At 40.8% G+C, this 13,973-nt stretch overlaps 1 protein-coding gene across 1 annotated transcript in view; it reads left to right on the forward strand.

Moving 5' to 3' along the window:
* trabd2a (TraB domain containing 2A) overlaps positions 1-10,591 on the forward strand; it is a 56,338-nt gene extending 45,747 nt beyond the window's left edge. Inside the window, exons 5-7 of the mRNA XM_035391860.1 lie at positions 4,384-4,474; positions 6,225-6,473; positions 9,665-10,591. Of these exons, the coding sequence (XP_035247751.1) occupies positions 4,384-4,474; positions 6,225-6,473; positions 9,665-9,860 (536 nt within the window). The 3' untranslated portion in view covers positions 9,861-10,591. The remainder of the gene's footprint in view (positions 1-4,383; positions 4,475-6,224; positions 6,474-9,664) is intronic.
* Positions 10,592-13,973: the final 3,382 nt, after the last annotated feature.

The following is a 13,973-nucleotide window of genomic DNA, read 5'->3' on the forward strand; positions in this document are numbered from 1 at the left end:
CTTACTCCAGGACAGAATACTGTGTTTTTTTTGTTCTCGCAGATAAAGCTTCCATGGTGATTTTTTGCTAATGCACGATTGGCTGGTTTTCATGCAATTGAAGGAAGAATTGAGAATGTGGCCCGGGTCATGAGCACTTGAAAATGTTTAGCGGTTTGCACAGCCCAGCTTATATTCCACCTGAGGTATGCTAAGAAGACAGTTTAGCCTCGTAGGAAACATTTTCACGTGTCACTCTGGAATCCTTGGGTCGACTCCGAAAGACAGCAAAACCAGAGGTTGTCTGCATTGCCGTGACTACTTAAAGCAATTTGAGATAAAAGGTTGTGCATTTGGGGAGTCTTGGGGGGGGGGGGTGCATGTTTTACCTTTTAACGAAGAAGACGCATCAGAGAACAGGAGAAAGCCACACTGTCGGTATTTGGCCTCCAGCCACCTCTGCAGTGAGGTTGTGTTCTGGAATACAGGTGAGTAACGTCAGTAATGACAATCATTTCCCAAGGGCGCAGTTAATCATGCTAACAGCACAGGAAGGCTGGAAGGCAGCACGTATGGCTGGGGCCCCCCCCTCTGGGAGCACTTCTGCTGGGAGAGCGCTGGCCTTTTCATGGCTACACGTGCAGCACTCTCCTTGGCTTTGCTTAAGGAGACTCCTGTGAGCATAGCGTGTACAGTCCAGGAACACTGCAGACAGGGATTCATTAGGCCGGCACTGCTGTCACCCTCATGGATGATTTCATTCCCTTTTTCCAAATTACAACACTGTTCCTAGTAATAAGGGTACATACAGAAAGAGGCAGTTGTGTGGAAAATAAAGAAATGTTGAATATGCTGTGGATGCATCTGTACACACACTACCTTAGTAAATGTATCATGGCAAAATAAAGCAGTTTGTCATATTTTTCCGCACCTGCTGTGGTATACTTATTTAATATCTGCAACAATTTAAAAACTATATTGAATACAGTTTTAAATTCAGAAGACGGATTATATGAATGATTAATAATAGTAAAAAAAAATCTGGCATCACCCATCCCCCAGAGCTGAATCATTCAGTCTTGTTAATGTAGTTCTGAATTTACAGTGCTCAGTAAAAGTATATGAATAGTAGGCCAACTGATAGCTACCAATTAAGTTGTGTTTAAAAAACACAGGAACAGAAACGCTGCCTAAATCCATCTTCCAACATATGGGCAAACTGCTTTGTAGTTCAAATTAAATCCGGCACTTAAATCCACACTTTAAAGGCTAAGGATTAGGAAGAATATCATTTGCGGCTTGATTATTATTAATGATTTTTTCTGTGGATTTGGGGAAAAAATAATAGATCAGTCTTATTTCGTTGGCCTTAGGCTACATAGATAAGCTTAATATAAGGTAAAATAGCATTTATGTAAAACTCACTTGGATTACATGGATTTGCACACCCAAGTGCAAAGCGTGCTAACCGGGAGGTCTCATTCCACTCATAAATCCCACATCAGCTTCACACATCATTAGGGTTGTGGCTCTTAAACTGTATCTATCTGTGAGCATATCCAAGCCCTAACAAGCACAAGCAGCTGGCCTCCCATTTCAGTGTTAATTAGGGAACGCATCACCCTGCCTCAGGGGTAGACCAGGCCCTTTCAAGAGCCTGTTCTCTGTCTCCAGACGGCAGGCACCAGTCTTAGCCACAGGTTAGCCCAGCAGATGAGATCGACGAGCTACTGTTTGCGCCCAATCACATGCTGGTCGGCAGATCCGGAACTGTCTGGAATGTGGGCCGCCAACGGCTACAGTTGTACTCACCCTCCTGTCAAATATGATTTTACCGTTAACATTATTTACCTTTTCTTTCAGCAAACCATTCATTACAGTAATCAGTGGTGTCCATTTGTTTTGATACTCAAATTTCTGTTTGAGGTGGAGAGTTAATGTTCCAGTGAATTGGATGTTGAGTCTAATTTGACTGCCTTTGAATGGTTCCTTTGAGTTTCAGGTTTATGTGGCAGCCTTGATTTTGCTAGCATTATTAGTGAGAGTGATATAATAGAGTGCATTTGTAATGTGTTGGGTTTTACCCTAGTTTCCATATTATTGACAGGTTTGATTGAATTTTTTGCCGGCTTTTATTTCCCTACAAAATGTTAACTACTTTAAATTTTAAAAGAAGTATAAATATACTTCCAGAACGTTTCCAAGTGACCTAAATGCATTCAATTTGAATTTTGGAGGTCGTGTACTCCTTTAGTGCTGCTTATAGAGACTGGCTTCTCACCTAAATCACCACTAATGCATTTTTATTGGACAACATTAGCATCCAGTTACTAATACAAGAGAGAACATTTATGTTTACCCTGCACTGGAGAACCATAAAGGAACAATAAAATAGGCTCACAGCTATTTTAAATAGGTTTATGGGGAAGCTCATTTTATCTGTCCAAATCGTACACAAGGGCCTCCACTCACCAAGACAATGGACTCCAATTGGCCAGGACAAGTTATTCCTCTGGACAAGTAAAGTGCAGTACAATTCACATCAGTGCAGGATAGATGTCACATCCTTTCATATGTCCAACTTTGAGCCGAACTTCATCCATACTTGAGAGGCAACGTAAGTGTTCTGCGGGATCTTTTTGAATACAGGCTGAATAAAAAAACCTGTTTAATCTCAACACTCGAGTAACAATGCATTTTATTGCATTGTGCTTCAATTTGTGCATGTCCATGTATGAGACGGCATTTGTTCTTTGCTGCTCTGATAAGTTTAGCTTTTATCCCCGGCATTACAGACTGATAGCTAGCTCGATCCAGGGCCGTGGCCACAGGGTTGGCATGGGTGACACCAGGCCCTCTCCTTTTAAGTAGCCTTGTCTTTCCAATTGCAGTGCTGACCAATTATCTCATGCCCTAATTTGTACAGTGTAGTAAAGTCAATCTTCTGTTAGCCTTCACCATCTCATATTGGGTTGCAGCAGCATATGCTATAAAGTGAAATGAGGACTTTGTGCATTGGCCGAATCAGCTATGTCTTTGTTACACTGCACACTGGACCTTTGCTGATGAAAGCCAGCTTAGTAAACTATGGGTTTGTGACTGAACTTGAAATTGAGATGGCAGGCTTTCATCCAAATGACTATTATTTCAGACCTATTGATTTAAATGTGTTTCTTGGGTTGTAACAGAATTTTGTTTGATAGCTATTGTTATGGTTCTATCTGCAAAAGGAAAATAAGCCAGCTATATAGCTGGATTACGTGTAAGATAGATGGTTTGGAAAAATTCTGAATGAAGTGGGGTTTTTTTGTATTATGCTACTGTGATACAGAATAAAGCAGAATTTAAACCCATGCAACCCCTCAGGCAGGCCACACTTGAGGCCATCTCGCTGGTTTTGACCATCTTTGGTGAGAAATCCTCACTATCAGGACATTATCGGGCATGAGTGGTTCTGGGCCTCCATTAGGACCAGATTAAAGGACGGCCCTTTGTTTACACATCGTTATGGTACATGGCTGAGCTGGTGGGCACAATGGAAGCCCCTTTCCTTTGTGAGTGAGCGGAGGGGAACAGAGACTCCTGACCTGGCAACCTGAGCTCTCTCAATACCTTGTTTCACCTAGCTGAGCGAGAGCAAGGGGAGCAGGGCGGCAAAGGCAGGACCTCAGAAGCAAACTCTTTTCTGCAGGTCACTAGGGCTCTTAACCTGCTGGAAGGAGTCACTGTTCAAAAATGAAATCCGGAAAAATGTATTTGGTGGAACACAAGGCACCAAGTCATTTCGGTCTTGCGGAACCAGTTTATAAATGTTTGATACCCCACATTCAACAGAAAAAATTAATCAAATGTTTCCTCTCATAAGTGAATCCTAAATGCTTTTAATCCCATGTTTAGAACAGGAATATTTATGACACAATGCAAATGTCCAGTTTGTGACCACGTTCATGTGTTGCAGTGTTAATATGAATGAATGAAGGAAAAAATTAACCACTGCATTTATAAAGCACTTTAACAGATGCTCAAAGTGCTTTACCGTGATCAGGGGGAAACTCGCCTTGACCACAACCAAAGTGTAGCATTCACCTGGGTGATGCATGGCTGCCAATTTGGCCAGAAAAATGAGAGAACAATTTTTGAGATGAGACTAGTGTAGTTAGGCCGGCTCAGTTGCAAAAAGCCAGTCTGAATTCAAAGATGAAAGCTGTCTATATTTAACCCGTCTTGCTTACTGGCTGTACTGTTGTGCATTGTAACATGTCTTTCTCATACAACGCCCCACTCAATTATGTGGGCTTATTCCCCTGTTGCAGCATTTTGCCTCCCCACCTTGTGTTACTGACTGACACCTCTGGGCTCCACTGGAACACAGGGAAACTGAAAGGCGAACTGTTTACATTTCAGGTCACTTCCTGGGCAACAACACGGTGATTGATGTGTTACGGAGTCAAGGGTACGAAGTGGAGCACACCCCAGCGGGGAAGCCCATTAGCAGGTAATAATAAACCCACACATCCTCGCCATTCTGTCACCACCCTTAACCCCGGCCGAACCCCGTGAAGACTCGCGGCTTCGTCCCGTCCCGTCCCGGAGAAGTCGTTCGACACAGACCGTCAGTCGTTTCCTGGCCTTGGCACTTGTAAACTGGAAGTGTCAATGTTTAGTAAAACATTAGGGTAGAAATAAGCAGGTCAAGCTCAGAGATAACCCCAGACGTCAGGTCCCATGACAGAGTTTGGAAAGCTCAGTATATTCTTTTGGTTCTAAGATGATCAACAGAATAAAATATCCACAACAGAAGAAAAAATTGTCCTCAAGTGTGTTGAATGTTTTTCTTGAGTGTCTGTGTTATATTGACCAGTTTTTCACACACCTCCATAACTATCAAATTAATTTGGCTTAGAGATGCTTTGTATCTTGAAGAGATAAACATGTTCAGGCCTCAAGTCCTGTAATGTCTAGTTTTTTGGTGTTTTGGTTTGCAATAGTGCTGTGGTCTTGTGTGGTCCTGCACCTAACTTTTTAAAGTCTACTATAAATTTGCAGCATTATTTGGAGAGCAGGCTCCGAAATCTAAAACTGACTTTTTAACTCCACCTTTAATGTGAGTGGACTCCATTCCCTACTATGCTACCTTGGGTGAAAAAATACTGAACAAAATATAAAAATATCTTACTTTACCACAGATTTGTAACATATTATGGTTTGTTCTTAAAACCTGGCTCTGTAAAATTGGCAGACCATATTTTATCACTTAAATGGGTGTAGGGTTACATGTGCCGCTGAGTTTGGTAGTGCACCCTCTGCCCGAGGGCTGTGTAGTATTTATTTATTTTTGTCTCTGTTTCACTGACTGGATTTCAAATGGAAATCATTTTCCAAGTAAGCGCACCCCTAGTTTGTGTAATTTCACCACAGACCAAAAACAGATGTCCAGTTCTGCTCAGTTTGTTGTGAAAAAGGTGTTATCTGCAAATAATCAAAAAATCCACAAATAATTAGCCTTTTATTTTGCTTGACTGCAGCTTACCTTTGTCTTCAAAGATGAATACACATCCACCTGTGTGCCTGTGATAATAGCTGCTAATGAAAGCTGCAGGATGTGGGGCGGCAGTTGAGTATTTATTGCCAGAAAAGGCTTGTAATTCACTAATCACATAATGTGTCCATTTTGATGTGGATGCTGGAAATTCTAAAACAAAAATAAACATTCATCACACAAGATTTGTCAGTGTGGTGTTTATACAATGAGGTCAGCGTTTTAACTGCTGCGCAAACCTCAATAGATTCTGTCACCCCTGCAGCATTTCAAACACTTACGAATATGTTGTTGAGAAAGCCAATAATGAGTTTCCCTGTCTGTTGTTGAGGTGAGGACAGTTCATCTTTTGTTTAATTAAGAATGCTACCTTGTGGGCTAGAGAATCACAAATCTAAGATCTGTACATCCTAAGCAACTCAGAACTTTACATCAGTGTGACTGTTCTCCAAACTGAAGTAGCTGATGTTTCTGAAGAAGCTCTCAAGTCTACAGCACCTCTTTTAAACAAACTTCATGAATATTATGCTTGGCGTTGCAGCTGTAAATTAAGAAAGAAGTGATTGCTCAAGTGCAGCTACAACAGGTCAATTTTGAGGGTTCATAATGTTTGGTTGGACTTTTTGGCAAAAGGGGATTGCTTGGATGCTGCCATCAGAACTATACAAAAACAGAAACTAATATGTAATGCTACTTTGCGTTCCAGTGGCAGGCCTTCAAAGTCGCCCACCTTCCCGCTGCACAGGCCTTACACTCCTGGTCAGGAACTGGAGCCCTTCCTGCACGAGCACCAACAGCGCCCCCTGGAGGAGGACCTGCTGCCCCACATGCTGCTGCCCGACAGCTTGGACCTGCTGGAGAAGGTGGACCGCAAGCTGAAGAAGAAGCGCCGGAACAAGCAGAGGAAGCAACGCATGCGACAGTTCAACGACCTGTGGGTCCGCATGGAGGACAGGTGAGTCTGAGCTCTGGGCATTTCATGGGTGTTTTCAGGAGGCTGGAACATCCAGCTGTAGAGTGGAGGTAAGGTGTAGTAGAGAGCTGGGAGAGCTGGTCATTTGCATTTTGAGTCTAGCCCTAGTCCTGAAGTATATCTGTCAGTTGGACAGTAGATGAGGCTGATACTATCTGTGGGACATAGGTCACCCCATTCTGGGGGTATTTCACAAAGCAGGATTACTGAGTTAACTAGATAACCGCACTGAGTAAAACACAGAACAGCTCTTTTTACTTCAGTCCATGTTCCAGATTTGGAAGGGTTCCGGGCTTTACTCACCGCAGTTATCCAGCTAACTAAGTACTCCTGCTTTGTTAAACAGGGCCCAGGTCTCTTTATTATTCTCATACATTTTTTCATTTAATTTCTCCATCGTGTTTTGGAACTGTCCAGACAGGTTCCTTGTTTGTTTAGTGTTCAGAATTTGAAAGACACCAGGTTAGGGAAAAGAAATGATCCCAATGAAACCGTAAATAGCTGTTTTCCAAAACCACTTTGGAGTCTTTTTTTTTTTTTTTTTTAGAACATTCCAATTTCCCATCTCAGAACCTTCTTGTTGTTGTTGGATCTTGTCTTCTGAATGTGTTTCCTCCATCAAGAACATCTGTGTGTTTGTGCTTGACTGACTCCATACAAACTTGAAAGACAGAAAAAACTATCATGACTCTTTACATTACCTAAAAAATAAACTTATTTGAGGTACTGTTACTGTGGAAAGAATTCTAAGGGGATGTCCTTATTTGAGCAGATACATTTTTTGGAAAATCTCCTATCCCAAATTAAAAGTAACATCTATCATTTCTCTAACTATGTTCAGTGAAATGAGCCTGAAAGAGTTCTATATTCCATTTCACACAGCAAGTCAAAGATGTAGCCAGAAACAGTATATTACCTGTCAATTCAGAAGCTGACACTCTTTAAATGCAGTTACCAGCTTAACTTAGACATTTCTTCAGTGCACCTTTAAACATTTAATGAAGTAATTTCTTTTTGAATAGAACTTTCACTGACAACACATTTTCTTATTCTGCTCTGCATCAGACTTGACTGTCTGGAAAGGAGTAAAATGTTTGATAATATCTAGTCGTTTTCATTTAAGAGATCCTCTGTCCGTGTACACAGTCATAATAGTTGTATTGAGGTGGTTGAAACAGGCAGGCGCTTTGAACACCATCTGGTTCAGGAATACTGTTGACACAGATGTAGGAAGGGAAATGGCATTTACAATTTGAAGTACTGAAACAATTTATTTGAATGGCTTTTTTACTGAAAGTTCAGGGCTTGTCCACTCTTGCATGATGCCAGAATTGGCTATTTTCTTTCATTTCGTTTACCGAGACAAAGTAATGTTATACATTTGAGCTCCAGACTTTATCCTCAACCTAGATGAATTGCCAACTTCATGGACTAGGGAGGAAATAACAGCAAAGATGTTAAACTCAATCAAAAGAAAAACATCTAATCTAGTTATTAGTTTGTTAGTGTATCATAAAAAAACAAAAAAAAATTATACGGCTATTGTTGTTTCACCTTCTTATCGTGAGCGTCCATGCCAAAATCTGTTGAAGTGCGGATTAGAATTCCTTCCAGGGTGAAAGAATAAAGTCACTTTTTTCCAGTTGCCCTTATGGGAAGCCACATGCTGATATGCCATACCTGATTACACCTCATGATCTTTATATCTTTGGCAGAGGACCACGATGCAGATTGAACAAAAATAAACAGGCTTGCAGCTCAAGAACACAAGGTGCCAAAACGAATAACCCCTGAATTTACTTTCTAAAATAAGCAGAAGATAGGGCCATGTCCAAGCATGGCAGCCAAGCCCAATCAATGCAAAGTAAATATTATTAATGAAAGGCACATGCCGGTGATGAACATGACCCACTGGATTTCACGCTGATTAAATATGCGCAGACCAGTTTCAGGCCAAGGTCAGTCATACCGCTAGGCCCCAACACTCAGCCATAAACTCCGCTCCACAAACGCTTCTTTCTGCTTACGAAAGTCCATTTGATTTCTTAAAAAAAAACATTCAGTTGCACATAAAATTAATTGAATAAACAGCTTCTGTGTGCGTGTGTGTGTCTGCGCGTGTGTGGAGGAGGAGGTAAGGAGTGGGGTTTAAACAACTGCTTCACCAATGCATAGAGGAACCCATCCTTTTGTTGTGACTGGCAAGGTGTAGTCACAACTGCGGTGGTTCAGCAGAGCAGACACCAGACAGCCCGGCTGCAGTGATTTAATGGCGATCCTCTTCAGGCATGCCTGAATTTCTCTGCCATCCTCCTCCAAGGTTGTTAGTGCTTAAGCCAACTGGCAAATTCCTTCTGCCTCACACAGTCTCCCTGCTGCTTACTCCTACAGTATATCTTAGTAAAACCTCAACTCAATTGGCTGCAGTCCTGTTAAAGGTGTCCCTCTGCTTGAATGCCTTATAATTTCCATTATTTTTACTTTTTTTCTTTCTTTCTTTCAAAGTGGTTTAAGTGGTTTCATGGGGCATTTGCAACCTCCAAGTTCTGCGTGCTTTACAACTTCACAAGACTGCGTGTAGACACTTCTGGCAGATCTGACCGTATCTAATGATTTCCAGACACTCAACATTAAAAATCAATGCTGAGTTCTGTGGTGACATTTCCACATACCTTATTACCATTATATGCTCATTTCAGATCTCTATATAGATAGCACTTCAATTAGGAGATCAACTGCCAGCTAGTGGTGTAGAACATGGATCAGGGAACTGACAAGAGCCTCACAGTAGCTGGTTGGCATGTAACAGTGAAGGGGAGGCCACACAGGTGCAGCATGTCTCATATCTGTGTGACATTTCAGCCTATGTGGAGAAAATGTCAGGAAAAACCCAAGCCTTCCTAAGATAAAGGTCCAGGGGCAATGTAGTACACAAGTGCGGGTTGTAATCCTGGCTTTAAAAATATATGACTGATAGGTGATAGCTATACGTTAGGTGTCTGTGAGAACTACATCTCTCAATGTAGCACAGTATGTATGTGTTCTCTAAACTCCTTTTAGGGAGAGAAATCTTGGTCATGCCGGAGGCACTGTTGTCATTTTTATAGGCTCCAGATGCAACAATCCTGCTTAATTTGTTAAAATCTGATATGGGGTTCACTTTTGTCTTTCAGCACGACAGCTCAACCACCCCCACCTCCTCTTGTCCGCATCATAAATGGTTACATCACAGTCCAGCCACATGACAGAGGTTACGGAAGGTCCAATCACGTCTGGACTTCTTCAGATTCTACATCTACCCCTGCCTTGTCTGTAACCTATTTTTTGTTGACAGTTTGTGCACAGGTAGTGACATTTCAGCTCTGCTAGTTCACCCGCTAGGGTCTCAAATACACCTCTACAGGTTCTGGAAGGACTCATTGTTAATATCAAGGCTCTCCATGGGATATAAACACTTTAAAGAACACGAGGAGTTCTCTCAGCAAATTCAGAAATTTATTTCCTCAAGCGATTATTTATTCTTCCCTTCTAGAAGAATCTGTTCTGTATCCCTTTGTACTGTGGGAATTGTATATACCTATGTATAATAGATGTAATCTAGAAATATGAAAATGAAATGGTTAAATGGTTTTTGTTCATTCAAAAAAAAATCTGCTTTTTTAGTGGATAAATCAGGTACTAACCATCATTGTGATTATTTTGCTCTACCTATGTGGAGGTGAAAATTATCCTGTCTACTTGTCTATTTTCATATCCAGAGTTGTTAATATGTTTTGACATAGAAGTTATTCATTTAATTTATTTTTATTAACTATACACCCATAGATAATCTAAATGTTTTTGTGGAGTTTTTCAATTTCATATGTAAAGTCTTTTGTGGAGTTTCCTTGTATACACCATTTACTTAAATACACAGTATGGTAACATATCCACTCAAACCTCTGCAGGTAGCTTTTATTTCAGTTATGGGTAACAAGGAGAATTTAATCTTTTGAAAAAAAAAATGCAGCTATACTTATCTGGCTACTGTATGATCTACGTACATTTGCTAAACATTCATTTTAAGAGAAAATGTATGCATAAAACAAAGATTTATGAAATGGTTGTGCACTTGAGTTCATCCCAAATGTTAAATTTGACTCAGAAATACTACAAAGGAAAGTAGGCAAAAGTTCAGTGCAAGAAATCCATTGCCTTGTAAAATATGGAATTAAACACATTCAAGATGTTTGGCCAGAAATGAGATGAAGCAATAACAGGTAATCTTAAGGTTTACATAATCATATACCTGACAGGAATGACATAGTAGTTTCATGGATGACTGTGAATACTGCCATCTTTTCAGTGCTCAGTTCACTTGCTGTAATATATTGTTGAATACATTTGGGTCTGGTTTTCAGAACGATCTGCCTCAATAAATGCTCAGTGAACTCGGAAAGGCAGTAGGGTAGCATTCACGGCTGAAAGGCCTATTACAATTATAGTTCCCCATTGGAGCTTTAACAAAAAATGGATTATGTTCTGGTCTCATTAAATGTTCCCCAGCCACTTTCATTCATTTCGGCTGTGGTGGCTTTTGCCAAATGAAGAAACTGGACATATATCTCACAAAATAATGGGACTATGTATAGAACAAACTGTTGGAACTGCAAATGCAATTATGTAAAGCTGCGGCTTTAAAAAAAAAAAAACAATTCAGTCACTTGTACAGCGGTTGGCATCGAGAGGTTAGGGGGTTTATACATACAGGTAGTAGCCTGAAAGATGTAAACATGAACATGAAGAACACTTATTAGGGTGTTGGGCTACCACGTTTCACCAGAACAGCTTGTAAGTCTATGTCACAGAATCTACCGGCAACTAGAATTCAGTAGGGTGAATGTGGCACCATTCTTTCATAAGAAAGTTAATCAATTTATGTATTTTTGGGAGTGGAAAACGCTGTCTCAAGTTCTTCCAAAGTCTCTCGTAAATGGTCACCTAGGGTCAGATCTCATGACTGAGAAGGTCAGGGCATTTGGATATGAATTACAATTCTCACCAAACCAATGGGTGACTGCACCTGCTCTATGTCATTCTGGAAGGTCCCCCTCCCGGCATGAAACAAATTCTGCAACATGGGATGAAGGTGATCACTCGGATTCATTAAGCAGTGGCTTCTAAGGCAATAAGTGCACTCAAAGCATGCCGGCAAAATGTACCCCGCACCATTACGGAACCACCAGATCCCTGCACAGCTGGAACTAAAGCACTCAGGCCTGTAGGGTCTTTACATTTGTTCCACACATGCCCTTGTCCATTTGTCAAGAACAAGTCATCTGACCATATGACATGTCTCCACTGCTCATTGGTCCATTGTCTGTGCTCTTTGCACCGTTGTACTCATAAACGTGTACTGCCAGGTGTAATGAGTGGTCTGAATGCTGCATTCAGAGCTATTCAGTGGTCTGAATAGCTCTGAATGAACTTGTTATGTGTAACTGACTTGGCATGCCTTAGATTAAAATGTGCAGTCAGTTTATTTAGAGCTGCTCATCTGGATACCCTCACAATGCAAACTAACTCATAGATATCAGGACCCAGGGGAATGTACTTCGGGCAACAGTTTCCCTTTGTAAATGATGTCTTCCTCTCAATATTCAAACACACGTTTCCTCCTGAAAGATCAGTAAGATGAACCATCTACATCACTCCTCTTTCAAAGTCACTGAGGTCTTATCTGTTAGCCATGCAAACTATAATTATAGTAAACCAGGCCTGCGTAGAATTTTTGGATACAACCCTGAGCGTGCGAGTGTGTGTTCATGCGTGCATATTTAAAATGCCTGCTTGAACAGGAAATTTTGTTTTACAGGAAACAAATATTTTTTTTCCCTGTGTCACACTGTATTATAGTATTATTTCCTTAATAACAGAAAAAGGAAGACCCACTTAAACTTTTGTATTCTGAACATCCATTGATGTTGCTGCCAAGTTAGAGTCTAACTGCTGATCATGAAGGAAAGCTACACAGTCCAAACCACAGGAACCAAGAGAGCAGGATAGAGTTTCTTATTTCTCTTAAAAGTGAAAACGGATGGCAAAGGTGCTGTTTTAGCATGATTAAGTTATTGGTCTCTGTGTTTTATTGAGAGATAAACACAGCAAGTGCTGCATTTGCATTAAACTCAGTTTAAAAAAAAACATATGAATAAAGTGCTTGATGTCTGTCAACAGGGAGAGTACAGACCATTCCTCATGTCACAGTAATCCAAAGGCTAACCACATGAGACATGACTTCCAGTAAAAGGCTGCCCAAGGAAGTGAATCAGCGAAACTCACAGATGGTTAGTCCAATCTTGAATGATCTCCATAATCAGCTACATCCTTTATTCTGTTGACCTGTGCAGCGTGGGGTTGTCTTGGGTAGTGACGAGTGCGGCACGCAACCGGAATGGGGTGATTTCTTGAATCTATGACCCATGATTTACCCAGCATTACATTTTTTGAACAGAAGAGAAGGAGCGGTCACTCTGACTAAATCTGCGACAAACTTAGCTCATGGAACTTCTCTCAGCTATACTTTCACACTGATATTGACACTGCACAGCTATTAGCCTACATATATGATAGTCATAGCTATCTCAGTTACTGACAACAGGCCATGTCCAGAAGCCTCCTATCGCAGTACTGACCACTGCACAGATATCAGTGGACCACTGCGAAGGCAAAGGCAGCTACCATTCAGCTTTGTGAAGGTCGAAAAACACTGCAACCACTTCCATCTGATTTATGATACGAATGATTTTTTTTATAGTGTAGTCTTAGTTCAGATTTGTGTTTAAGAGCCAATAGGGATGTATAAAATTTTCCTCGTTAATGCTAAATTGAAAGTTGAATCAACTCGTTTAAAAAAATGAAAATCTCCTTACTTTATTGAAAACATTTATTAGTCATTTACTAGTATTGCCACTGTGATGATTAACAGGTGTTTGATAATAAAACCCTCTGTTCAGGATTTTTATTGTTACATATTGGCTTACAGACTTCAAGTGTTCCACTTGGGCAGTGGTGTAACTGTACCTTCATCGGTACGCTTCCCAGAGTCCTCTGGCTGTCTGTCCTGGACATTGTTTTTCACCCTCATCTCCGATGCCTTTTCATCCTCCATCTTGTGTAGCTGCATTTCCTGTGACCTCTTTTTACAAGAACACTCTTGGAACACTTTTGCATTATTTTTCTTTTGGCTGATGCAGTGACTCACTTTGCATTTAGACAGATTTTGGGATTAATTTCCTCCTGTACTTCTTTTTAATCTCACTTCATCTCCTGGGTAGCTTATCTCATCTTTACTTCATTTGGCCAATTATTGAACCGGCTGAGCTCCAGGAAAACCCTGAGTCCTTTATGTTTGCATACTTCTTTTAAAATGCAAATAAAATAAACCAACAGTAACATATCACTGACGTGTGTTCATTATGCTTATTTTACAATGCAAATTTG

This window comes from Anguilla anguilla, chromosome 14, assembly GCF_013347855.1.
Source record: "Anguilla anguilla isolate fAngAng1 chromosome 14, fAngAng1.pri, whole genome shotgun sequence".
Classification (NCBI taxonomy): domain Eukaryota; kingdom Metazoa; phylum Chordata; class Actinopteri; order Anguilliformes; family Anguillidae; genus Anguilla; species Anguilla anguilla.